Source organism: Lycium barbarum, chromosome 4, assembly GCF_019175385.1.
Source record: "Lycium barbarum isolate Lr01 chromosome 4, ASM1917538v2, whole genome shotgun sequence".
Taxonomy (NCBI): Eukaryota; Viridiplantae; Streptophyta; class Magnoliopsida; order Solanales; family Solanaceae; genus Lycium; species Lycium barbarum.
The window spans coordinates 1,492,678-1,516,779 of record NC_083340.1 but is presented as its reverse complement, the minus strand read 5'-3'; the positions used below and the strand labels follow the sequence as shown (position 1 = coordinate 1,516,779).

The following is a 24,102-nucleotide window of genomic DNA, read 5'->3' as shown; positions in this document are numbered from 1 at the left end:
TGATTTTTTTTATTGGGAACGCTCCCCCGAATGGGTCCTATGTTCAAATGGACGATTTGCACGATTGCTCTTATTCGGGGTGATCTTTAATAAAAAAATACGGATTAATATTAATCCATTTATCTCTACTTGACTTTTGATAAAAGAAAAGCAAGACTATCAAAAGAGAAGGGGAGGAAATATTATGCTAAATAAAAAGAAGAGTGAGACTGCTGACAAGGGACCCACGAAAACACATGTCAGAAAAAGGGCGTCCTCACACAAGTATGATTTTGCATGCAAAAATTTTCGATGAGTGATAGCAGCTTTAGGGCTCTCGGATCCTAACTCAAAACCCCAGCGCCTCCATTTCCATCCCATCAAGAAACCAAACTGTAAGTATTTTCAGCGACCCTTTTCACTATTTGTATCATTTCTTTCTTCTCTTTTCTAATTCCTTTTTTTCCTGTGTTTTTTTTTCAGGTGGTAAAAGTTGATTAAGCATGCCGGATGAGGAGAGAGAAAAGAAGGAATTCGATCTGACAAATCCGAAAGTTGTTACCAAGTATAAATGTGCTGCTGAAATCCTTAACAGTTAATATTCTTCTTTATGTTGTGTTAAAAATAGAATTTTTACATGTTTTCTGTATACCCCTTTTGATTTTTGGATTGACAATGGCATGGGGTTTCTCTATTTTTGTTATCTGATAACTGGAAATTACTGCTAATGTTACAACATTTTGTACTAAAAAATAATCAAACTATGTAAAAGAAAAAGTTTGATTCTTCAGTGAATAATATTCTTCAACCCCTTTTGTTCCTTACCTCATTCTTTTTGGTCATTTTTTGCTTTATGTAGTGTTAAAAATACAATATTTACTTGTTTTCTGTATACACCGTTTGATTTTTGGATTGAAAATTCTCCCCTCGAAAATGGGGTTTGGGAAAATTACGTTATAGGTCTACTAGGAAAGAATATTTACCCGTTTTAGCTCCAGTGTTTCCTTAATTACTTGGTTTAGCCTAATTTTTCCTTTAACACCTCTCATGCACTATTATACACTTTTATACAAGGTGGACATATTGTTTACCGTAAGTGTATAATGTTGTATACCGTGTGTATAAGCACTCTTGCGAAGAAAGAAGTGTAAGGGTGCTGCTGAAATCGTCAACCATTAATATTCTTTATCCCATTCGTTTTTTGTCATTTTCTGCTTTCTGTATGTTAAAGATAGAATATTAACATGTTTTCTGGACACCCCTTTTGATTCTTGGATTGAAAATTGTTCCCCTTTAATGGTGTTTCTCTATTGGGGTTATCTGATAACTGAAAAATCACTGCTTAAAGGGATAATTGCACTTTTGGTCCCTTGATTATTGATGATTTTGCTTATGTCCTTTGTATTATTTGATTAAGCACATTTAACCTTTTACGAAGTATAAGAGTGCTGCTTAAATTATCAACAGTTAGTATTCTTCTTTATCTCATTCTTTTTTTGTCATTTTCTCGCCAAGATAGAATATTTATATGTTTTTTGTATACCCATTTTGGTTTTTGGAGTGAGAATTGTCCCCTCAAAAACGGGGTTTCTCTATTTAAGTAATCTGATAGCTGAAAATCACTGTTAATGTTGTCAACTTTTGTACTTAAAAATATTAAATTATGTAAAAGATGGTAGTAAAAGACAGGTTTTCATTTTCTGCTTTATCGTGTGTCAAAAAAAAAGGATATTTTCATGTTTTCTGTATACACCTTTTGATTTTTGGATTGAACATTGTCCCCCTGAAAATGGGGTTTCTATTTTGTGGTTATCTGATAACTGAAAATCACTGCTAGCGTTACAAACTTTTGTACTAAAAGATATTCAACTATGTAAAATATGGTATTAAAAGAACAGGTTGGTTCCACAAATAGTATTTTATCAAAAGAGGAAGAAAAAAATAAACAGTTTGACACCCAATTAGTAATGATAAAATAAAACAAAGTTGGTATTAAATTTGGGCAAGTTACACATTTGGCCGGCCAGCCAAAAATAATTACGTTTGCTAGCCGAAATATACAAAAAATATACACTATTTGTATAAAAATGAATATATGTTATGTATAATATACATTAACAATATACAAAAATTATACAAGCGATTATTTTGATGGGTGGCTATTTATGTCAATTTATCATTAAATTTTTCTGATATTTTGCTATTGATTACCAGTTTCAAATAAAATATTTTGCTATTGATTCTTCAGAGGCTCTGCAGTTGGTGGTGTCTGAATGCAAGCCAAAAGCTAAGATAGTTGATCTTTGTGAAAAGGGAGATGCCTTTATCAAAGAGTATGAGCATTTTCTCTTTTTATATCTTCTCAGTTAGATTTTCTGTTTATGAGTAAATCCTGGTACAGGCAAACAGGGAATATGTACAAGAACGCGAAGAAGAAAATCGAGAGGGGCGTGGCATTCCCGACCTGCATTTCAGTTAACAATACCGTCTGCCATTTTTCTCCACTGTTTAGTGATGAGACAGTATTGGAAGAAGGTGATATGGTGAAAATGTAAGTAGCAGTTTAGAGCATTTTGATGTGATTTAATTTCTTTCAGTGAGTGCATGGTAGTAAAGAGAAGTGTAATTTGTGCGTAAAATTTGGCCCTGAATTCAAAATAGAAGAGCTGTTTATCACGTAGTTAATTTATTTTTCTCCAAATCCAGTTCTAACTCTACAGGGGTCGAGGAGTCGTTTGGTTGCTGGTTAGAGCTATGCATGGTTTAGTTATTCATATATTACTTATTCCATCTTCTACCCTTCATAAATAATACATAGATTCTCTCATAACTTATACATGTACTCCCTCCGTTCCAATTTATATGACACCATTTGACTAGGCACAAAGTTTAAGAAAGGAAGGAAGCCTTTTGAAATTTATGGTCTAAAACAAACCTCAGACATTTAGACATTTGTGTGACTATAAATCCTTTAATGAAGGGTAAAAAGGGAATTTTAAAGTTAAGTTGCTTCTAGTTATAGAAAGGTGATATTCTTTTTGGGCAAACTAAACGGAGAGTGTGTCACATAAATTGGGACGGAGGGTGTATTAGTTTTGCGGGATCGTAAACTAGTAACCAAATATCGTACTTGATGTGCTGAATTTTGTACATAGCAACTAAATAATACCAAACATGGAATTAGTTATGCTGGTTTTAATACACGAATAACTCACTTCTTAACCAGCGACCTGACAACCCTTTAAGGTTTAATTGTTTAATGCGGATCATGAAGCTGCTTTTTGATAACTTGACTGTCTTTTATATTGTGGAATCAGATAAGCTGTTTGTAAGAGTAAGACATGGTTACCTTTTTTTTTTTTTTTTTTTTTTTTTGCAGTGATATGGGGAGTCATATAGATGGCTTTATTGCTGTAGTTGCTCATACACATGTCCTCCAGGGAGGACCTATTACTGGTAGAGCTGCTGATGTAGTTGCGGCTGCTAATACAGCTGCTGAAGTTGCTCTGAGGCTTGTGAGACCAGGAAGGAAGGTAATATTTAATCTAAATCTTTCTTAGTCTGGCATATGCTAGAATATTTGATGTTATATATTGGAGGAATCGGGAAACGTTATCTTGTGTCAAGTCGAGCTTTTCAAACTTCAGCTATCAGCACTTACATGTATAGGACGGTTCGCAATGACAATTATCATTCCCTTATGGAGACCGCATGAGTATCAATGCCGGTCAAGTGCTAGTTGCTAAAGATTAGTTGTGTGTTTTACCTGAAAATATTGTTATCTATCATATCAAAATGTCGACGGGTGCGTATCGGATCCTTCAAAAGTACTACATTTTTGGAGAGTCCGAGCAATGTAGGTTTTAGCCTTTAGGTGGGCTTGATTAGATAGAAGGAATGCGGTGAATATGTGGGGAAGTATGTTAAGTGCTGCTTGGAGGATGTTTATTGCCATCTGCCCAGTCTAATAGTGCTAGGAAAGTGGATTTGAAGTTCAAACTTGAGCAAGTGAAATTTGAAAATCAAGATTTTGTTGGCATGAGTCTTGATCCTAGCTCTAGAAGCAAGACCTTTTCTGTCTCAAGTCTTGGAAAACAGATCATTTAGTTGGAAATGCCTAATGCGCGAGTAGTCATTAAGCGCTGGTTACTTATGGTTATATGATCATGTTTTAAAAGTGCGGACTTGTTTCTTAAAATAGAAGTGTACCGGTGCAGATTTAGCTAAAGATAGGACACAATGGAAGAAAAAGATCCATATAGGTGATAGCTACTAGTTAAGGATAGGGTTTGGACCCGTTAGAAAGCTTGTAATATTACTATTTAGTGTTTTATTTTAATTATTTTTATATATATTTAACTTATTTACTTTTATCCTATTTAGTATTATGATGATAAGAAATGAGTTCACATGAAGTGGGGATTCATATAGCCAACCCCAACTTGTTTGAGACTGCCATCTGTCTCCTCCTTGTTGCCTCAATGTGCTGTGTGAGTTAGTTATTTATGCCTTGGTCTTGTTGGAGTGTTTGGAAAATACTACATAGGTGGATTTATGTTCAAGATTAATGACAGCTTGCCTTTTATCTTATGCTTGTTGTTTTGACAGTTCTCCCAATAGTTCTTTTCTAGCAACTGTTATAGCTACTAGTTTCCGTTAGATATTTGTTGCTCAGTTTCTTTGACGTTGCAGAACTCGGATTTAACAGAAGCTATTCAGAAAGTTGCTGCAGCATATGACTGCAAGATCGTTGAGGGTGTTTTGAGCCATCAAATGAAGCAGTTTGTGATTGACGGAAACAAAGTTGTCTTAAGTGTGTCCAATCCTGATACCAGAGATGACGATGCAGAGTTTGAGGAGAATGAGGTCTATTGGGTTGACATTGTTACAAGCACCGGTGAAGGAAAGGTAAAATGTTGAAATTTTTGATGACTGACAATTACATGGAAACCAAAACTTATCAATTGAAAATGGGTTTTTCTCGTTTTTGGCCAGTCGGCCAAAATTATTTGCGGTCGTTAGCCAAAATATACAGAACATATACACTTATTATGTATATTATATGTATATTTATGTATACTATATGAATATTTATACTTGATATACCAAACCTATACATTTCTGGCTATTAGTTTTTGGGGCAGTCCAAAAATGTAATTATCCCATTGAAATTCTCGCAAGTATTTACTTTCTTGTGCCATTCAAAATTTTGCAGCCAGAATTGTTGGACGAGAAACAAACAACCATCTACAAGAGAGCTGTAGATAAAAGCTACGACCTGAAGATGAAAGCATCGAGGTTTATCTTCAGCAAAATCAGTCAGAAGTTCCCTATCATGCCATTTACAGTGAGGTTGTCTTGATTTTCAATGTTTTCTTTTTTAACGATTTGTGCCGTAGTAAGTATAGTTGTTTCATGATTATCATGTTGTACCCTTGTTCTTCGTAACAGGGATTTGGAGGAGAAAAGAGCTCGTTTGGGACTAGTCGAATGTGTTAACCATGAACTTTTGCAGCCGTATCCTGTTCTACATGAGAAACCTGGTCCGTAAAATATTTTAGTGCGCTGCATTTTAAAAAATAAAATATTTGAGCGCTTTGTTCTACGCCAAAACGCCATGCTTAAGCAGCTGTAATTTGGGTCATTTTTGGCCTGTTGGGCGAAATTAATTACGGTCGCTACCTAAAATATACAAAACATATACACTGATTACAACAACAACAACAACAACAAGCCCAGTATAATCCCACTATGTGAGGTCTGGGGAGGGTAGAGTGTACACAGACCTAACCCCCACCTTGAAAGGTAGGGCGGCTGTTTCCGAAAGACCCTCGGCTCAAGAGAGGAGAGAAAGAAAGACAAGACAAGACAAAAGGTTAGATATGATCAAGCGTATCGAAAACAATATGAAAGCAAGGAAAAACAAGACACTGATTATGTATCTTATATGTATATTTATATTTAAAATACAAAACCTATACATTTACTGGCTATTATTCTTTTGAGGGGTCCAAAAATGTAATTATCTCTCATTTTTCTTCTGTATTCTCATAGAAATGCTATATTCCAGTAATGTCCCTTGTACTTACAAATTTTTTCTTGTAACAATATGCAGGTGATCTGGTAGCTCACATAAAATTCACAGTGCTATTGATGCCTAACGGGTCAGATAGGATCACATCTCATGCTCTCCAGGAGCTGACACCTGCGAAGACAATAGACAATGAACCTGAAATCAAGACCTGGCTAGCCCTGCCCGTCAAGACCAAGAAGAAAAAGAACGGTACATTTGAAAAGCATTTGAAAAATAACTGAAGTAATGTAGTGTTTAAGTTTTCGTAACATAAGCATGTTGTTGGAGATAAATGTAGTAGTAATACTTGACAACATAACAGTAATTGCTTTTTATGTAAGAAAAATACCTACGTAGGTGCGTGTCGGATCCTTCAAAAGTAGTGTATTTTTGGAGGATCCGACACGGGTACGGCAACACTTTCGAAGAGTCCGAGTAACTTAGGTTGGGATTGAGTTTTGTTAGTTTTAGTGCGTTAAGTCGTTTAGTGTTGTCAGAAGCTTATATACAACAACAAGAAGAAGCCCAGTAGAATCCCACAATGTGGGGTTGTTAGAAACTTATATGCCGGCAGATAGTATAGAGAACGTTTCTAGTGATTTTTTTCCTTTTTAATTGAGTTAATTGCACTTTTTTTGGACAGTCAGTTAATAGCACTTTATCATCAAGTATTGGAGTAACCGTTACTTCATATTTGACATTAATAGTATTCATGAATAGTCCAAATGTAACATATTTGTGATATGAAAGGACCAAAATGCACACTTTAATTAATTGAAGGTTAAATATGTTGAGTCATATATGATCAAAAACAACATACCTAGTGTAATCCCATAAGTGGGGTCTAGGGATGATTGAGTTGAGTGTACGCAGGTCTTACCCTACCTTGGTAGGTATATCAAAAGGATCAAAATTAGAATTTACCAATAACTTAGTGACCAAAAGTGCTATTGTCCCTTTTTAATTTTCTTTTACGCAATATTGATTCTTGATGAATTCGAATGGAGTGATGGGGCAGTGAAGATTTTATCGGAACATTGGTTTATATACAACCTCATGAAATTACAACCAATCAGAGTCTTCTATACATTAAAAAACTTTCTATTTATATTTTATTTCCGAGTATTCATATAACTGACGTCCACTTGCTTAGGATTAAGACGTATTTATAGTGATCAATAACACTTTGAATTCTCATGATCATTGATTCACTATCATTTGATTAGCAGGCAAGAAAAGTAAGAATCAGATGGTGCTGGAGAAACTGTTGCTGAATCTCAAGCTATATGCTCAAGGTGAGCCTATGAAAGGATAATCAAATGTTGCTGAATCTTGACAAGAATGGTGCTTGATTGATTCAATTCCATGAACTATTTGGTTCTCATTGTTATTTGATCTAGGATTATTTGAGGTGGTTTTGGATCTTTCTTGTCCATGCCCATCTGTACAGTAGTTGTTGTCCCGAGACTTTTGTCTAGTTAAATTATCGAGTGGGGTTTCCAATTTTCTAATGCTTTTATTATCCAAAGCCTCAATAGGTGTGTTGTACTCTTCTCACTTTTAAAGTAGGATACACGAGGATTGCTCCTGGCGTGAAGAGAATTGTGAGGTTTAAGTTAAAACTCTAGTGGAAGCAAAAGTCGCAAGATGATTTTTTCCCATTTGTTATTTTAGCGGACAAAGTTATCTGGTACCCTGTGTTGGTTGGTTATAGGTACACGATAGAAATAGTTGAGATGCGCGCAATCTATGACATAACAAAAGAAAGAAGGATAGATGAGAGTTTTATGATACTCCACTATTTGCGAAAGAAATCCTTCCCCCACCCCATCCAGAAAGGGTGTGTGAACATTGCAGGGAACCTACAAAAAGACAGAACAAGTGCCATTGTTTTATCAAAGTGAATAAACAAAAGAGCACTTTTTTAAAATGAGTGATTAACTTGGCAACTGAAAAGAAGAGATGGCATGAGCATCAACACCAGTGGCGGAGCCAGAATCCACACTAAGGGGGTTCAAAAATATAAATTAGTTAACAAACAAGAAGTCAAGGGGGTTCAATATGTACTATATATACATAAAAAATAATTTTAACATTGTATATACAAGGTAATATTTCGCCGAAGGGGGTTCGGCTGAACCCCCTAACCACTGCCTGCATCCGCCCCTGATCAACACAGTAATCCTTATTACTTTCTTGATCTGTTACACTGTTGGTCCCCATCACAGTTTAAGATCCATACTTATTTCGGGTTCTTTTATTAATTAGTAGATCTTTTGATTCAGTTGGTGGTGCTAAACACGTTTAATTTGTAGTTAATTGAAATGTATTTTTCTTGCTTCTCTTGTTAATGTTCATGTATTTAATGGGTTCGTACAGCTGAACTACATAGTCGCCCCTGTTTTCCTAAGTTGATACTTACTTATCACTCTTAAGGTCAAGATTAAAAGAGTCTAACAAGTAATCATAAGCGTGTAGGGACACATCTTTTCCTAATAAAACAGTGAAGGATAGTTCTGGTAGTTGTAAAAAGCTAGAACATAATGCATCCAATGTGAAAAAGAAACATCTCATAATATAATCAATCGAAAGGTGTGTTCAATAACCCTCTACATAATGTTAGTTTCTTTAGCCTTTTAACATGATTTCAACGTTCATAACTAAATTAATTATGCTTATATTTATGCAACAACAACAACAATAATAATAAAATTTAAATATGTGACCTAATAGTTAATGAAGTAAAAAAGAATTATGAGGTTTCAGATTTCGATTTCAGTAATTAATGTTCCGTGAAATAGTTCATGTGAAAATTGGCCCGAACACCTACGCACAAAATAATGGAGTAATAATAATTTGATGGGATAAGGACACAAATGGCCATCCGGGTGAAATTATTGTCACCCGGTGGCCCAAGAATCTTAAAGGTCATTTTTTAGCCCTTTTCAAAGTAATTTCATTTTCTAACCATTTTTCAACTAATTCTAGCACATGTATATAACTGTATCATTCTTGTATAGAAAGTGTATCATATGTATAGAAAATGTATCATACACATACAATAGTCATACATATTCTATATAACAATGATTATACTGTATATGTAGAATGTTGCATAGAATATGTATCATTACTGTAAATGTATAGGAAAAATGTATAATATGTTTATAATTAGTAAGTATACATTAATTATATATTTATTAAACAGGAATTATACATTGATTATACATTTATTTTACAGCAATTATACAACAAGGGCTTTTCGCTCTTTTGTGCCGACTCAGGTCATTTGTTCATAATGGCGCCTTTTGAGCCTTTGTTCCCCTGATGGTCACACCATATACTTTTCCCTAATTTGATGCTAGTAGGTCTGTTTGTTAATCCCTCCTTCCCATATTATTTGTCCACACTCCTAAAAAGATATATTCCAAATTACTTGTCCATTTGCAAAATCAAGATAAACTTGATTAAATATTTTGCCATGTTATTCTTAATATTAAATGTTCTGAAAAATAGTCAATATTGATTAAAGTGTAGTTATTGGAGAGAGAGAGAGATAAGGGTAAGGTAATAAAAAAAAGACATCTTTTATTTATTTATTTATTTATTTATTTATGATTTCTTAAGATGGGACAGAGGGAATACCAAAAAACAATAATTTGATCCTCGTATTTGAACTAAGAGTATTTATATATTAATGCTAAATAAAACCCTGTTCAACAATAACAATAACAACATTCCCACAAGTGGGGTCTTGGGATGATAGAGTGTACGCAGACCTTACTCCTACCATAAGAGGTAGGAAGACTATTTTTGAACGACCCTCGGTTGAAGAGAAAGTAAAACAAATAAATAAAATAAAATAACAGAACACTATTCAAACCCTTCAAAAACTCGGGAAAATGAGGTAAAAGGGACATCTCAGAGTGGAATGAAGGATAAGAGATTTTTTTTTCATTTCTTTTATTTTATATGGTTAATTAAGTTTAAAGGGGGACTAGATTAGAATTATTAAAAGTTCAGGATAAATAATTAAAAGTAAAAACATTCCAAAAAAAACCCATACCATCTCTTCTTCTCTCATACGATCTCCTCTTCTTTTTCTCCTCCTCCTTCTCTTCTTCTTCTTCTTCTCCTCCTCCTCCTCCTCCTCCTCCTCCTTCTCTTATTCTTCTTCTTTTTCTCCGGCTTCTTCTACTTCTTCTTCTTCTTCTTTAGATCTGAAAATATATATTATTTTTTGAATAAGAGTTCTTGTGGATAGTTAAAAATTCACCTAAGAATATTGTGTTATAAGAAGATTTGATTTTTCAAATTTGATTTTTGTTGATTTGAAGTGGGCATTGTTTGAAATTACTGAAACGATATTTAGAGGTTGAATACAAAATTTAAAATCATTTGGATGTAATTTGGATTGATCAAGATCAAAATCGTCCTTGAAAATTGTTGTTATATTAAGATCTTGTAGTCGTTTATAAAAGGAACATGAACTAACACATGTGTCATGTATAAACAACAATAATTTGTTTACGAAACTTGTTGTTACTTACATATAGAATATGTGCCAGTTCAAGTTCTATTTTTTAAACAATCATGATTTTTTTTTTTTACGAAATTCGGTGGTTGTTTATATTGTTCTAGATAGTATATGAATACTTATACATGGACAGAAATTTTATATATAAACAACCGCATGTTTCTTTAAAATCTTGTGGTTGTTTACACATGAAATCTTTGTAAGTTCTGATTCAATATATAAATAATTAATCATGAATTGTTAAAACTTATGTGGCTATATACACATGAAATGTTTGCAAGTTCGTGACTGTGTATAAACAACCTCAAATTATTTAAAAGATTATGTGATTGTTTACAGGTGCAACCAGTGCAAATTTAGAATCAGTATATAAACAACCCATGGTTGTTTAGACAATTTGTGGTTGTTTATACATGTAATTTTTGCTAGTTCTGATTTGTGTATAAGCAACCTTAAGTTGTTTTAAAAAATATGATTGTTTACGTGTGCAACATGTGCAAATTCATATTTTGTATACTGAATAATCACGAGTTGTTTAAAAAGATTGTGCCTGTTTTGGGCTTTTTGCAAGTCCAGGTTGTATGTATAATCAACCATTAGTTATTTAATTGATTTGTGGTTGTTTGCAAGTTTAGATTTTAATCCTAGGATACATGTCCATATGCATCTATTTAAATTTGGAGAAAAAAATATTTAGTTGTTGTATTTTTTGAAAAAAAAAATGTAGTTGTTTAGACATGAAAATTGCGATTTATAGACTTAAAATTCTGCTTGCACAACCACAAATTATTTAAAAAATATGTGGTTGTTTAAACACACCCTAGTTGTTTACAATAAACAACAAGAAGTTACCAAGGCAACTGTCACGACCCAACCCCGTAGGCCGTGACTAAGTATCCGAACTGGGCACTCGTATACATATTCGTATAGCTACATGTTCAGTCCACAATAAACACCATATGAAATTCATAACGACCAAACCATGGTCTCAGATTTGTTGCATAATTATACATATAAAAGCAAGCCGACAAGGCTGCCATCACATATCAATATCATATGCAAGCCGACAAGGCTGCCACTTATAGACGAATATCATACCACAACACATCGTATAGACGCAACTGAACAGAACCCATACACAACCCACACATATGTCCACATACCTCTAAGAGTTTCAACAGTGAAATATGACGGGACAGGGCCCCGTCGTACCCTTAAACATCATATGCATATATTTAGATAAAAAAAGATCTATACCAAAGTCTGGGCTCCGGAACAACGAAACTCTCTAAGATAGCAGAAGGGAAGTCTTAAGCTGGCGGTTCACCAAAACGCGTATCTGTACCTGCGGGCATGAAACGCAGCCCCCCGAAGAAAGGGGGTCAGTACGGAATATGTACTGAGCATATAAAGAGTGAAATACAGTAAAAGGATCATAACTGGAATATCGAGTACAGAAAAGGAGTACAATAATCAGAATACCAAATACTTGCTTTCGAAACATAAATCATGCACATCAATATCATATATCATATCCGGCCCCATTATGGAACTCGGTGAACATGGTCGCCACCCCGTCTCTGGCGCCATAACACAGCATACTCCAGAATATAATATAACTCCGTAACACAGCATAACTCCGTAACACAGCATAACTCCATAACACAGCATAACACTATAACACAACATAACACCATAATATATATATACCGTACCCGACCCTCAATGAGAGACTCGGTGAACAATGCAGTGGAAGTGTGCACGATAACATACCCGGCCCGGGACTCGGTGAAAGATATATTTAGATATGCACAAGAAGAGTAGTGAGAAACTATATGCAATTCAAAACGTTTTTAAGGACTCAATAGAATAGTCAACACGAACCATTGTTCGCAAATTCAATAATAGTCATATCATTTACCTTTCGGATATCCCTGTGAATTATATCAAAATGGAACTTTGAAATCATATGTACATATCAAAACATGTATATATAATGTGAGTTATGAGAATCAAGATCATTAGCCATCCTAGTGGCTCTAGGAATAGGAATTCCTTTGGAATCGTATATATATCGTTTATTCATTTCACAACGATCATGCCAAAAAGAAAGAAGGGTTAGCTTCACATACCTTTAGCGCTTATTCGTCACACAATATGTATACGCTGCCCAATAATACTTCAACCTATATTAAGACACCAACAACTACGGTTAAGCTACGGGGAGATTCAAAATGCATTCTAACGTTAGTAACTCCTTTCTAGATGTTTAGACGACGTTTTCTCTTGTAGTCAAACCAACTACATACAACCAATCCCACATCAATAATTATACATTCAATACAAATCCGGACAGCCGACACAACACTCCAAACAGTCCACATTCACAACATTCAATAGCAATTCACATACGGCTACTACATTCTCAAGTTATTCGTAATAGTTTGTAGCCTTAACGTTTGCATGTAACAACTTTATAACAGCCCATCCAACATACAACACAATGCATAATCTTAATTATCATTAATCTTCCAAGTTCAATAAGAACAACAACAACGTGTCAAAACAGTCCATATGCGACTTCAAATCAATCCATACCATACAACATTCGATAATAGTTTACATGCGGTTATGACACCTCTATTTTATTCTCATTAGTCTATAGGCGTAATACTTTATCATAATGATTCTATAACATCCCAATTACTATGACAACATGATGTATACTCTTAATTATAATTAGTTTTTCCAACTTAACAAAAACAACAACACGTCCAAAACAATCCTTAACCAACAACATAAAGATGCTCGGAATTCTTGCAAACGTTTACGAACATATTAAGCGAATTACATACGATTATTACACCTTATTTCATGTCTTCTTTTCATATAATTTCAGTAAGTTACGACCAGCAACCACACGACATGTACATCATCACTTCATACGCAACTAAGCTACCTTGTCATCACTATAATCCTTACAACAACTCACAAACGATTTTAGTTTCAACTCCAACCATCAAACACCTTCATTTCCATCCTAAAATTCCTGACAATAACAATCAAAATATCAAGTAAAATCAGTTCATTATCTTCCACACAAAACAATCCCTACTCGGTTTCAACATGCTTCAACATCACACACGAAATCTCATGGATTCAATTTATATTCATACTAACATAACTTCACCTTTAACCTTCCAATTCTTTTCATTCTTTTTACCATGAAATCTATGATAGCAACAACCATAATTACTAAAGAAAATCAATCCATCAATGCCACCAAAACAGTCCCTACGGCCACATTAACATTCCAACACCAACATTCATGATCTTATGCATGCAATTCATGTTCATCAAGCTACAACCATACTTCAACATCAACATATGTAATTTCATGTCTACTATCATGTTCCAACATCAACACACATCATTTCATGTATGAAACTTATATTCACACATCTACATCACTCTTAACACATGTAAAATAAAGTTAGATCTTACCTTGACAATCCGATTTCTCAACTTAGCTAGAGTTTGTGAATTGAAATGATAATGGTTCTTGTTGCTCCAAAGACTATCTTCACGTTTCTAGGGACCTTCTAAAGGGTTGAAATATTTGAAGAAATATTTTTTTGATCAACACAAAGAACTCCAAAATCAGCCCTTTGGTCGTGAGCTTTCTCTCTCTCTCCCTCTCTAGGGTTTTCTAGTTTTCTTTCTTTGTGTTGTGAAGTTGAAATGAATTGTAATGGCTGATTCCTTAGTCATTATTTGGTTAAATTATGATGCCTACAAGTTGGACACATGCTCCACTCATGACAATAAGTCACTCAATTAACTTTACACTAAAATTTTATTCCTTCCCTCTCCTACTTTCGGCTAGTTGGCCGAATGTCCCCCTTTCTTCTCCTTTTCTTTCAATTGTTTACAAGACAATTGCATGTGTAGTGGATGATTAATACACTAACCTTTGTGCATTGTAATCATACAAGATGAATGGTCAATATTTAAATATGCAATGGTTCCTCCAACATGTTATGCCTTCATAAAATAATGCATGCCTTCATAAAATAATGGATGCTTTCAATATTCAAATGCATGCCTCACATGGATGCCTTATTTTCGGTCACTTGGCTGAATTCCACACTCATTTCTTTCAATTTGGTTGTCCACAATATAATGTAAGTGTAGTGGATGAATCACATTTAAATGTTTATTTGTATGTCTTCCATAATAGCCTTATTTTAGATGACTTTGAGTCATCTTTTGGACATGGCATGTTATGGTGCATTTTGGCTCATTGTTGCCACTAATATTTACTTAATACCACAATTAAGTAGTTCCTAATCTCCAATATCATTTTTATACTAAGTAAAATTTATAACTGATTAGTTCTAGTTTAGAAATTAAAAATCCGAGGTTTCTATCTCACGTTGACTACTTCGCGAATAACTCGACGTATAAAATACGGGGTCTAACAGCAACCACTGGTTGTTTACATGAGAATCACACTCTTTGTAAATTATTAGTAGTAAACAATCATTGATTATTTAAATAAATAATGATTGTTCACGATAAACAACAAGAAGGTGCTCGGACAATCACATGTTGTTTACGTAAGAATCCACTTTTTGTAAATTATAGTGAACAATAAATGATTGTTTAAGCAGACACTAATTGTTTACAATAAACAACAAGAAGTTGTTCAAGTAACCATTTGTAATTTACATTTACTTACGTTTAATTCTTCATTAAGTCACTCAATTGATGTTCAATTATTATTAAATTAATATTCAATTAAGTCTGTTATGTAATATTAACTATTAACTTATTGACTTAATAATAATTGAACGTCAAAACAGTCATTCGACACATAGTTAAATTTTAGTTTAATGATTTAATGAAAATTAAACATCAATTGAGTGATTCTAAATAAGAACTTATTGATTTAGTGATAATTGAACATCAGTTGGGTGATTATATGAATAATCGGACATTAACTTATTAACTTGATAGCATTTGAGTACCGAGCGAGTCAATCTACAAATAGATTAACTTTAACGTATTGATTTGATTAGAATTGAACATCAAATGAGTGAATCGATTAATAATAATTTAACAGTAATTTATTGATATAGTGACAATTGAACGTCAATTAGGTGGTTCTATAAATAATCAAACATTAACTTATTGACTCGATAACAATTGAACACAAATGAGTCATTCTACATATAGGTCAACCTTAACATATTGGTTTGATTAAAATTGAAGATCAGTTGAATGATTCTACTAATAATTTAACAATAACTTATTGAGTATTAATTTGATAACATTTGAGTATCGAACAAAGTCATTCTACAAATGGGCTAACTTTAACTTATTGATATGATTTGAATTGAACATCAAACGAGTGAATCTATTAATAATAATTCAACAATAACTTATTGATATAGTGATAATTGAACGTCAATTAGTTGGTTCTATAAATAATCGAACATTAACTTATTGACTTGATAACAATTGAACATCAAACGAGTCATTCTACATATAGGTCAACCTTAACTATTGATTTGATTAAAATTAAAGATCAATTGAATGACAACAATTAGGTAATTCTATGAATAATCGAACATTAACTTACTAACTTGATAATAATTGACCATCAAACGTGTCATTCCATATATAGGTTAAGCTTAACCTATTGATTTGATCAGAATTGCACCGTAGTTGAGTGATTATACTGATAATTTAACAATAACTTATCGATATAATGATAATTAAACATTAGTCGTGTGATTATATTGATAATCAAATATTAACTTATTGACTCTATAACAATTGAACATTGAAGGAGTCATTTTTTCTAGCTAAACCTTAACATAATGATTTGATTACTATTAAACATCATTGAGCGTTTTTACTAATAATTTTAACAATAACGTATTCATCTAGTGATAATGTGAAAATTAATTGGGTGATTCTATGAATAAATAAACAAACAACATGTTTTTGTTTTATAAATAACCGTATATTTATCACAAACAACTCATTATTGTTTAAGATAATTACGAATTGTTTAAACAACTCAGTTGTTTAAACAATCACAAGTTGATTATGTTAAACAACTCTAGGTTACTTAAACAATATGTGGTTGTTTACATTAACTTACATTTAATTTCTCATTACTTTACTAAATTGATATTCAATTATTAATAAATTAATAAATACGCATTAATTAGATGTTAATCTACTAGTAAAATTCTGTTGATGTTCAATTAACATTAATTCAATAAATGTAATGTTAACTAGTTGTTGGACTTTGTTCCCGATTGAATGTTTATATTCTCTTTGTCCTCCTTCCTCATGTGTGGGGAGATATTTTTCTCCAAAAGCTTTGAAGAAATCTCTCAAAAAAATTCAAATGGCACTAGATTTATAATGTAATTATACCACATGGACGAAGTATTTTGTGTAAATAATCATAAGATATTCTAAGGTCATTTGTGTAAACGACAACAAGTTGTTTAAACAATATATATAAATGGAGCCTATATATATGCAGCGTAGGTTCTTTGTGTACACAATTATATTTATTTTAAAATAACTACAAGGTTGTTTAAACTAGCTAAAATTGTTTAAACAATGTTTAAATAAAACCTACATGTGCAGGTTCAGCAAATTTGCAGTTGTTTAAGTATCTTAGTTAGTTTAAACAGGTACCATAGCTGAAAAACATAGAGATGAAGAATGTTAAAATTTTGTTTATCTTAAATCCATAGAATAGACATAATACTATCTGTAATATACACACTGGTAGGGGTGTACATGGACCGGGTTGGTTCGAATTTTTTAAACACTAAACCAAACCAATTGTCTCGGGTTTTAAAGTTTATACACCAAACCAAACCAATAAAATTCGGGTTTTTCAGTTTTTTTTTTTTTTTTCTGAAATAGTCTTGATACAAAACATATCCACTTTTACTTCAAATATTTTTTTAGTCCTAGTAAGACACAACTCTATAATTAAGATGTTTTTTAAAAAAATAACACAAAATGTGAGAAAAGTGATGACATTGTATTAAAATATTCAACAAAAGATAATAAAATCAGTTAAAATAAATATTGCTAATTAATAAGCCATAAAAAAATGACCATAATCTAAAAATATAAAGTCATCTAAAATAAGTACAACTAACAAGTATTAGTTACATGACAAAGCAAAAAAACCAAGTTGTGTATTTTCACTCTCTAAACCAATTATGCGAAACTAAAGAATAGATATACAACATTATTGTCATTCTTAGTGGTAGATTGATTTTTTTTGTTTGTTAGCACTAGTGTTGAGTTGGTTTTGGTTTGGACTTTATTTGAGTTATTAACATCCGCAGGATATAAAACTTATTAACATTCAAAATTCTAAGTTCAAGCTTGAATAATATGATAATAGATAAAAAAGCTACAAAAATTTAAGAAATATTTATAAATTACATTACAAATAAATATTTTTATGTATAAAATATTTTAAAAATTGAATACATGAAATGTCGGGTTGGTTTGGTTCGGTTTGACTTTTTTTAGCTGAAACCAAACCAAACCAATTATAATTTTCTTTTTTTCAACACCAAACCAAGTCAAACCAAACCACTAGTCGGGTTTTTTTTTTCTCAGTTTGACTCCATTTATTGATTTAGTATGGTTTGTCGGTTTACTTTATACACCCCTACACACTAGATTGATAAAAAAAAAATTCAAGCCAAGCAATAAAGATAATCTACATTAATTTAAATATTTTAAAATTTTCTTCACTAATTCAAATCTATAAAAGTAGAAAGTGAGATTGGATTTTTGGGTAAAAAGATGGTTTTCTATATGGGCCTTTGTGCAAATTAAAAAAAAACTTGAGTGTTGCGTCATTAAGATAAAATCACTTGTATCCAATTTTGAAAACTTGAGTCTTAAATAACTGAAAAGTGGCTTTTAATTCCATCGAAACTCCTATATTAATCCTTAGTCCTTGAACATTCTTCATTTAATTCAAAGGTTATTTCAGGGACCCTCTCTATATCTCATCTAAAATACAATGGCAAGCACTGAGCCTAAAGAAGCTACCGAGCTGAGGTGGCTCCAAGTTGCTGTATCTACTGGCAAAGAAAAGGAAAATCCAATAATTGATTTGTAATTTTCCAGCAAAGGTGTCGCATGTCAAAAGTTTTACTCTGAACCCAAGAGTCTAGTATTTAAGTAGAGAAGGGTAGAAGATGGTGAGTTGTGAACAATGCATTGTTAGTTCTCAGGATCTCTCAGTTATAAACATAAATAAGAAAAAAGAGAGCCAGAGAGAAAAGAATGTACTGAATCTTCCTTCAGCAGCACTCTTCTTGTTTTGATCACTAGTTATTTTATACTGAGAACTTTATACTGTACATCTATTATAATGTAATGAACCAAATATCTACCGAAAAAAGGTACATAAGAACTAAATAATCAAGTGATTACTATTGATATTTTGTCAACAAGTGATCATTATTTCAAGTGTTACAATCTTTGCATCTTACTGTATATTATACTACTGTATAATTTTGTCCGCAAACCACACGTCTCCTTAAATTGGAACAAAGACAGATTGTGAACAAAAAGACACCAGCATGTCAACAATTTATACAGCTACTTGTATGGGTTCTGATAGCTTGAATGGTTCAACCACCTTAGTGGTCTCCCCAGTGCTGACATATATAAACCCATTATTGACCAAAGTTTGCACATCAAACTTGGAATGGAATAAGTAGAAAGAATAAGAGATTGACCCCGTTATTCCACACCATGATGAGATTTAGAATTAGGGCGAGAATCCTGAGATAATGAACAATGAAATTCTAAAGAGAGAAGGATAAAATCCAAAAGTCAACACGAAGTCATCATGAAAGCTTTATTTTACTATAACAACAAAGAGAAGGAACCAATGTATATACCTGAATATTATTAAAGATTATTTGACTTGAGAGAATCTCTATAACTAAACATATAACATAAAGAAAGAAAGAAAAACTCAATTCAACTTTATAAACTTTCATACCATTGGCAAGCTATATGGATGAATGAGAATATAGAGACACTCAGCAAGAGAATCTTCACCTTCTAGGAAATCGATATATATGTGGGGTATAACAAAAAATAACGCAAAAAAGGAAAAGAATTTGACCAAATATCCTTTGTGTAGTTGTTCTTTCCGCTCCACATATAGCCCTTGTATAGAGATAAACAAGTGTATGCAGAATAGAGTTTCTACAAGAGTAAGGCCACTCCCATGGCAGTAAAGTTCCTTCTACTCTACCACAAATGACATATTCAACCATTACAATGTTTACATAAGAAACTGAAGAGGTGGGAGAAAGAAGAGAAGGAAAAAAAATCCAAAAATCAGGAGTTGGAATAGCGTTAATACATCTTCAAAAATCCAGAAATCACTACAGCTTACTAACACATCTTCTATAAGCACGATTAATGTCCAAGAAAAAAAGAAGCTAAACTTATGCGTTTCCATGTCCACCAACAGTATTTATCTTGGATTTTCCCTTATACACAATAGAAGGTGGTTTACGAATTGGAATAGCATTCACAAGGAGTTTTTCCCGAAGATTCATCCGCACCAATTTGAACCTGCATTGCTGGGGTAAAAAAATGAGCAGCAAGGTATCAGTTAGGTTAAGAAACAGTTTGGTTTACAAATTATTGTGAAACTACATACATAGAACAAAAGCTTAAATATGGACTATATAAAAGTTCTTGCAGTCCTAAGCATATAAAAGTAGCAATGGATGCAAAAGAAACAGAGAGTAAAAAGATCAAAGGTTACCTTTCCTTTCCATCGAAAATGAATTGACTGGTAGGCCGGATCCAGCAGCATGACCTCATCTTTGTTTTCAATCTGTCATCAGTAGTAGCTTCTAATCTTATAATTTGAAAATATAAGGGTCTTATAATATGAAAATCTAAGTGGAAACTGAGCAACTGAACAGCAGCAACTGACTCTAAGAATTTCTCATTACTCACTGCACACTAAACTACTCTCTGAACAAGAAGACAGGTTTACTATACAGTCAAACTTTTCTTTAGTCTTTCTCTTTTTCCATATATGATTTATTTCATCTCTTTATTCTACATAAGGCACATGAAAATGAGAAGCTATGTCATACCACAATCATGTCTAACAGAAATTAATGATGTCAAGTTTATTTACCTTATCAATAGTTTAGTTGGTGGACACATTGGATATAAGATCAGTTCTTGAATATAATAAGACTCAAGTGCAATTTAAATACATTGTAAATCTCTTATTTAACGGAACAAATACCGAAGGCAGATTCCAATTTAGTGAACATTCTAATCCAAGTGCGTAATTCACTCTATTGGTATTCAATAGACAAATGTGTTAATAAATCAAAGATGTTACTTACTCCAGTGCGGAAATAGCCGAACACAGTGAGTACAAAATTTGTGCCTTCACGATCACATGCAACATAGTACCTGATGAAGAAGAGTATATGTTGAGAAAAAAAAGAAATGCTGCAGCAAGACATTAAGTTTCACCTTTAAAGAGATAATGGGAACTGGGAGGAGAATAGTCACCCTTAAAAAATGAATTTAATAAATAATTAAAGACTAGATTTAACAAGGAATAAAAGGGACCGTAAAAAATATTTACCAGTTGTTTCTTCCAACATTCTTATTTCCAGCATTGCCAGCCTTTGAAATAAGTCCTTTCTACTTTGATGCTAAACACATAAATCGATTATTGAGTACAATTGAGTAGTGGAATTGCAAATCCTAGAGGAGCCAAACATTTGTTACTAAGCACTGAAATAACCCACATATGCAACTGCTAATAGACAATAGTGTAAAACATATAAAAATTTCTCATGTCCACCCGTGACTTAAATGTTTTTAATCAGTTTAGGTCATATATACAGACCAACACATGCAGGTGTACTGATAAAACTCATTAGTTTGCTAGACCTGGGCTCATGTCTGTGTCCCTGTCGGCTTGTCCAAGCCCAAGCTACACATCCAAAATAATTTATAGTCATTGCATTTAGGCAGGAGTAGTTACAATGTGTTAGATCTATCTTTGGAGGGATTCAATTAATCAGAGTTGAGCACTTCAACAGAATTCATTCCTTGAGAATCACATCCTTTCACCAACTAGATTACGGCATGAGTATTTATTTTCTAATCAGTACAAATCTTATCTGGACTTCGGAACCAACTTTACAGACCAATATACCTGCTGTCTTAAAGAAAGATGTTAACCAAACTAAACTGAAGTTTTTTTTCCCAAAGCAAAGCACCTAAACTCGCGTCCATATCACTAACAATCGACGCAAGATAACATATTTGATAGGAGTATATCATAATACCATTGGCTAAGACTCAATGTTGTCCGTCATGATTTCCCTGACCTTTTCAATGACATAGTCGAAGCAACTTTTAGCATTAGTAAGGCCCACCTCGCCTCCTAATTTCAAGGCGCAATTACCACGAGCGATCATTGCGTCGTGGTAATGTCTCATCCAACGCAAGCTATTAAGAAAATACATGATTAAAATATAAAAAGGAAATGACAAAACCATGAAATTAAAGTTTCACTTACAGCTTTGTCAAGTTCTTCTCGAGCCCTCTCATCATACTCGGCATAAGATACCTCTCCATGGGTCATATTCAGATTTTTTATTTACGCTATTTCGTCCATCAATGGGTGTACTTAGTAGGTAAACATTGTTTTTTTTCCACCAACGATGCTCTCTTCTTCTTTTCTTGCATTTACTCTGTTTTTCTTCATAAAAATTCTCCATTTTGCTTTGTGTTTATGGTATATGCGTATGCATGTCAGATTTATATTGTTGTTTAGTGTTTTTGTCCATCTTTGAGTTATGTAAAAACTGTTTTTTCCCCAACAACACTCCATCCCTTTTTCTTCTATTTACTCTATTTTTTGCAGGCAAGACAACAGTTATATAGGGTCTAATTTTCATGTTTATGGCTCTTTATCTCTTATCTGTCACGTTTATGACAACAGTTATATAGGGTCTAATATTCGGGTTTCATTTTTGTTTCTTTTAAGTACATTAAACACTGCTTTTAAGTTTTTATCAACAATGCCCCCTTTATTTTTTATAGTTGCTCTGTTTTTTCAAGTAAAAAGGAATGGGTGTTTTGTGCTCTAAATTTTCATGTGGATAATTGTATGGTTCCTTATCTGTAATCTGTACATGGGTATCATTCATATTTTTGTTGTTGTTTATGTATGTGTATTTTCACCGTCTATGTGTGTATTTCAACACTGATTTTAACCTAAAACACTCCACTAGTTACTCTTCGATTTTCTAGGCAAAAGAAAGGGTATTCAATTCTCCATTTTCATTTGTACCTGGGTCACATCCAGGAAAATTATTGTGTTCATGTTTGTTTTTTCCATCTAAGTGTGTTTGTAAACTCTGCGTTTTACTTCGTTTCTCTTTGTTCTGGTATTTACTACTCCTTGCGGTTCAAAATAAGTATCAACTTAATCTTTAGCACAAGAAATTACTAATTTCTAGGGGGAATAAAAGTATTTTGACTAAATGATTCTTAGTTAAAATTTGCATATTTCTATTAATTTGACACATTGAATTTGACCACTTTGCACTTAATAAGGAAAACCTGAAAAATAAAATTAATTACTTTTGATTAGTTAAGTAGACGCTTATTTTGAACCGGAGGAGTATCTGCTTCCCAGTAAAAAAAATGGTAGATTTCTGTGCCACTTTTGTTGTTTTATGGGAGGAGAACCGAGGGAAAGAAGGTTCTTATTTTGCTTCATTAAACTTTAACCCAAATAAATATCTTTTATCACCTGTTTAAGTTAGTTGAATAGTTTACGTATAATCAGCTCTCTGTTCAATTACTCAATACATGTTTCTTATTAAAGAGATTGAATCAATCCAGAAGTTTTATCTCTTTTTCTTACTTCCCTCTAAGAGTTTCTCCTCTGTATTTTTCTTCAGAATTCAAAATGAGGGATTCTGATATGTTTAAAGACCAAAAACTTTGGTCGACAAGGTCAATCATTATCGGAATACTAATTTCGGAATAGGCTGGGATGAACAACTTGAAAAGTTCGCGAAAAGAGCTAAGGGACTTATTTATAAACTTGAACAAATTCCAGAAGGTAGATATTTATATTGAAGTCTGATTAATGTATATTAAAGTTCAATTTATATATGTGAATAATTTTATATTTTGAATTTGATAGAAAAAATTCAATCGGGTAAAACACAAGCTATTTATCATTACCTCAAAGGGTTTTTATTGGAGGTATCTTATGCCGAGTATGATGAGAGGGCTCGAGAAGAACTTGACAAAGCTGTAAGTGAAACTTTAATTTCATGGTTTTGTCATTTCCTTTTTATATTTTAATCATGTATTTTCTTAATAGCTTGCGTTGGATGAGACATTACTCGACGCAATGATCGCT

At 32.9% G+C, this 24,102-nt stretch overlaps 1 protein-coding gene and 1 long non-coding RNA gene across 4 annotated transcripts; one reads left to right on the top strand and one right to left on the bottom strand.

The window, feature by feature from the left end:
* Positions 1-220: 220 nt before the first annotated feature.
* Positions 221-7,748, top strand: LOC132638047 (ERBB-3 BINDING PROTEIN 1-like). Of its 3 annotated transcripts, none has more exons than XM_060355038.1 (10): positions 221-374; positions 463-573; positions 2,228-2,312; positions 2,381-2,530; positions 3,359-3,512; positions 4,672-4,887; positions 5,195-5,331; positions 5,431-5,522; positions 6,095-6,262; positions 7,279-7,746. In XM_060355038.1, the coding sequence occupies exons 2-10, from the start codon at positions 483-485 to the stop codon at positions 7,365-7,367; spliced, it is 1,182 nt and encodes a 393-aa protein (XP_060211021.1). In that variant the 5' UTR covers positions 221-374; positions 463-482; the 3' UTR covers positions 7,368-7,746. The 3 variants fall into 3 exon arrangements, with proteins under 3 accessions (XP_060211021.1, XP_060211022.1, XP_060211023.1); XM_060355039.1 differs by having other exon boundaries at positions 222-374; positions 7,282-7,745; XM_060355040.1 differs by lacking the exon at positions 221-374 and having other exon boundaries at positions 483-573; positions 7,279-7,748.
* Positions 7,749-19,814: 12,066 nt separating this feature from the next.
* LOC132638046 (uncharacterized) lies at positions 19,815-23,522 on the bottom strand. Its single transcript, XR_009581588.1, has 4 exons — positions 21,295-23,522; positions 21,047-21,116; positions 20,446-20,517; positions 19,815-20,257 (listed from the first exon to the last, which is right to left on the bottom strand). It is a non-coding gene; the product is annotated as an uncharacterized LOC132638046 (long non-coding RNA).
* Between the last annotated feature and the right edge of the window lie 580 nt (positions 23,523-24,102).

Coding starts and splice junctions, on each gene's coding strand:
- LOC132638047 (XM_060355040.1), top strand. CDS start 483: ATGCCGGATGAGGAGAGAGAAAAGAAGGAATTCGATCTGACAAATCCG. Junction 4,888..5,194: donor CAAGCACCGGTGAAGGAAAG/GTAAAATGTTGA, acceptor AAAATTTTGCAG/CCAGAATTGTTGGACGAGAA. Junction 6,263..7,278: donor GACCAAGAAGAAAAAGAACG/GTACATTTGAAA, acceptor TCATTTGATTAG/CAGGCAAGAAAAGTAAGAAT.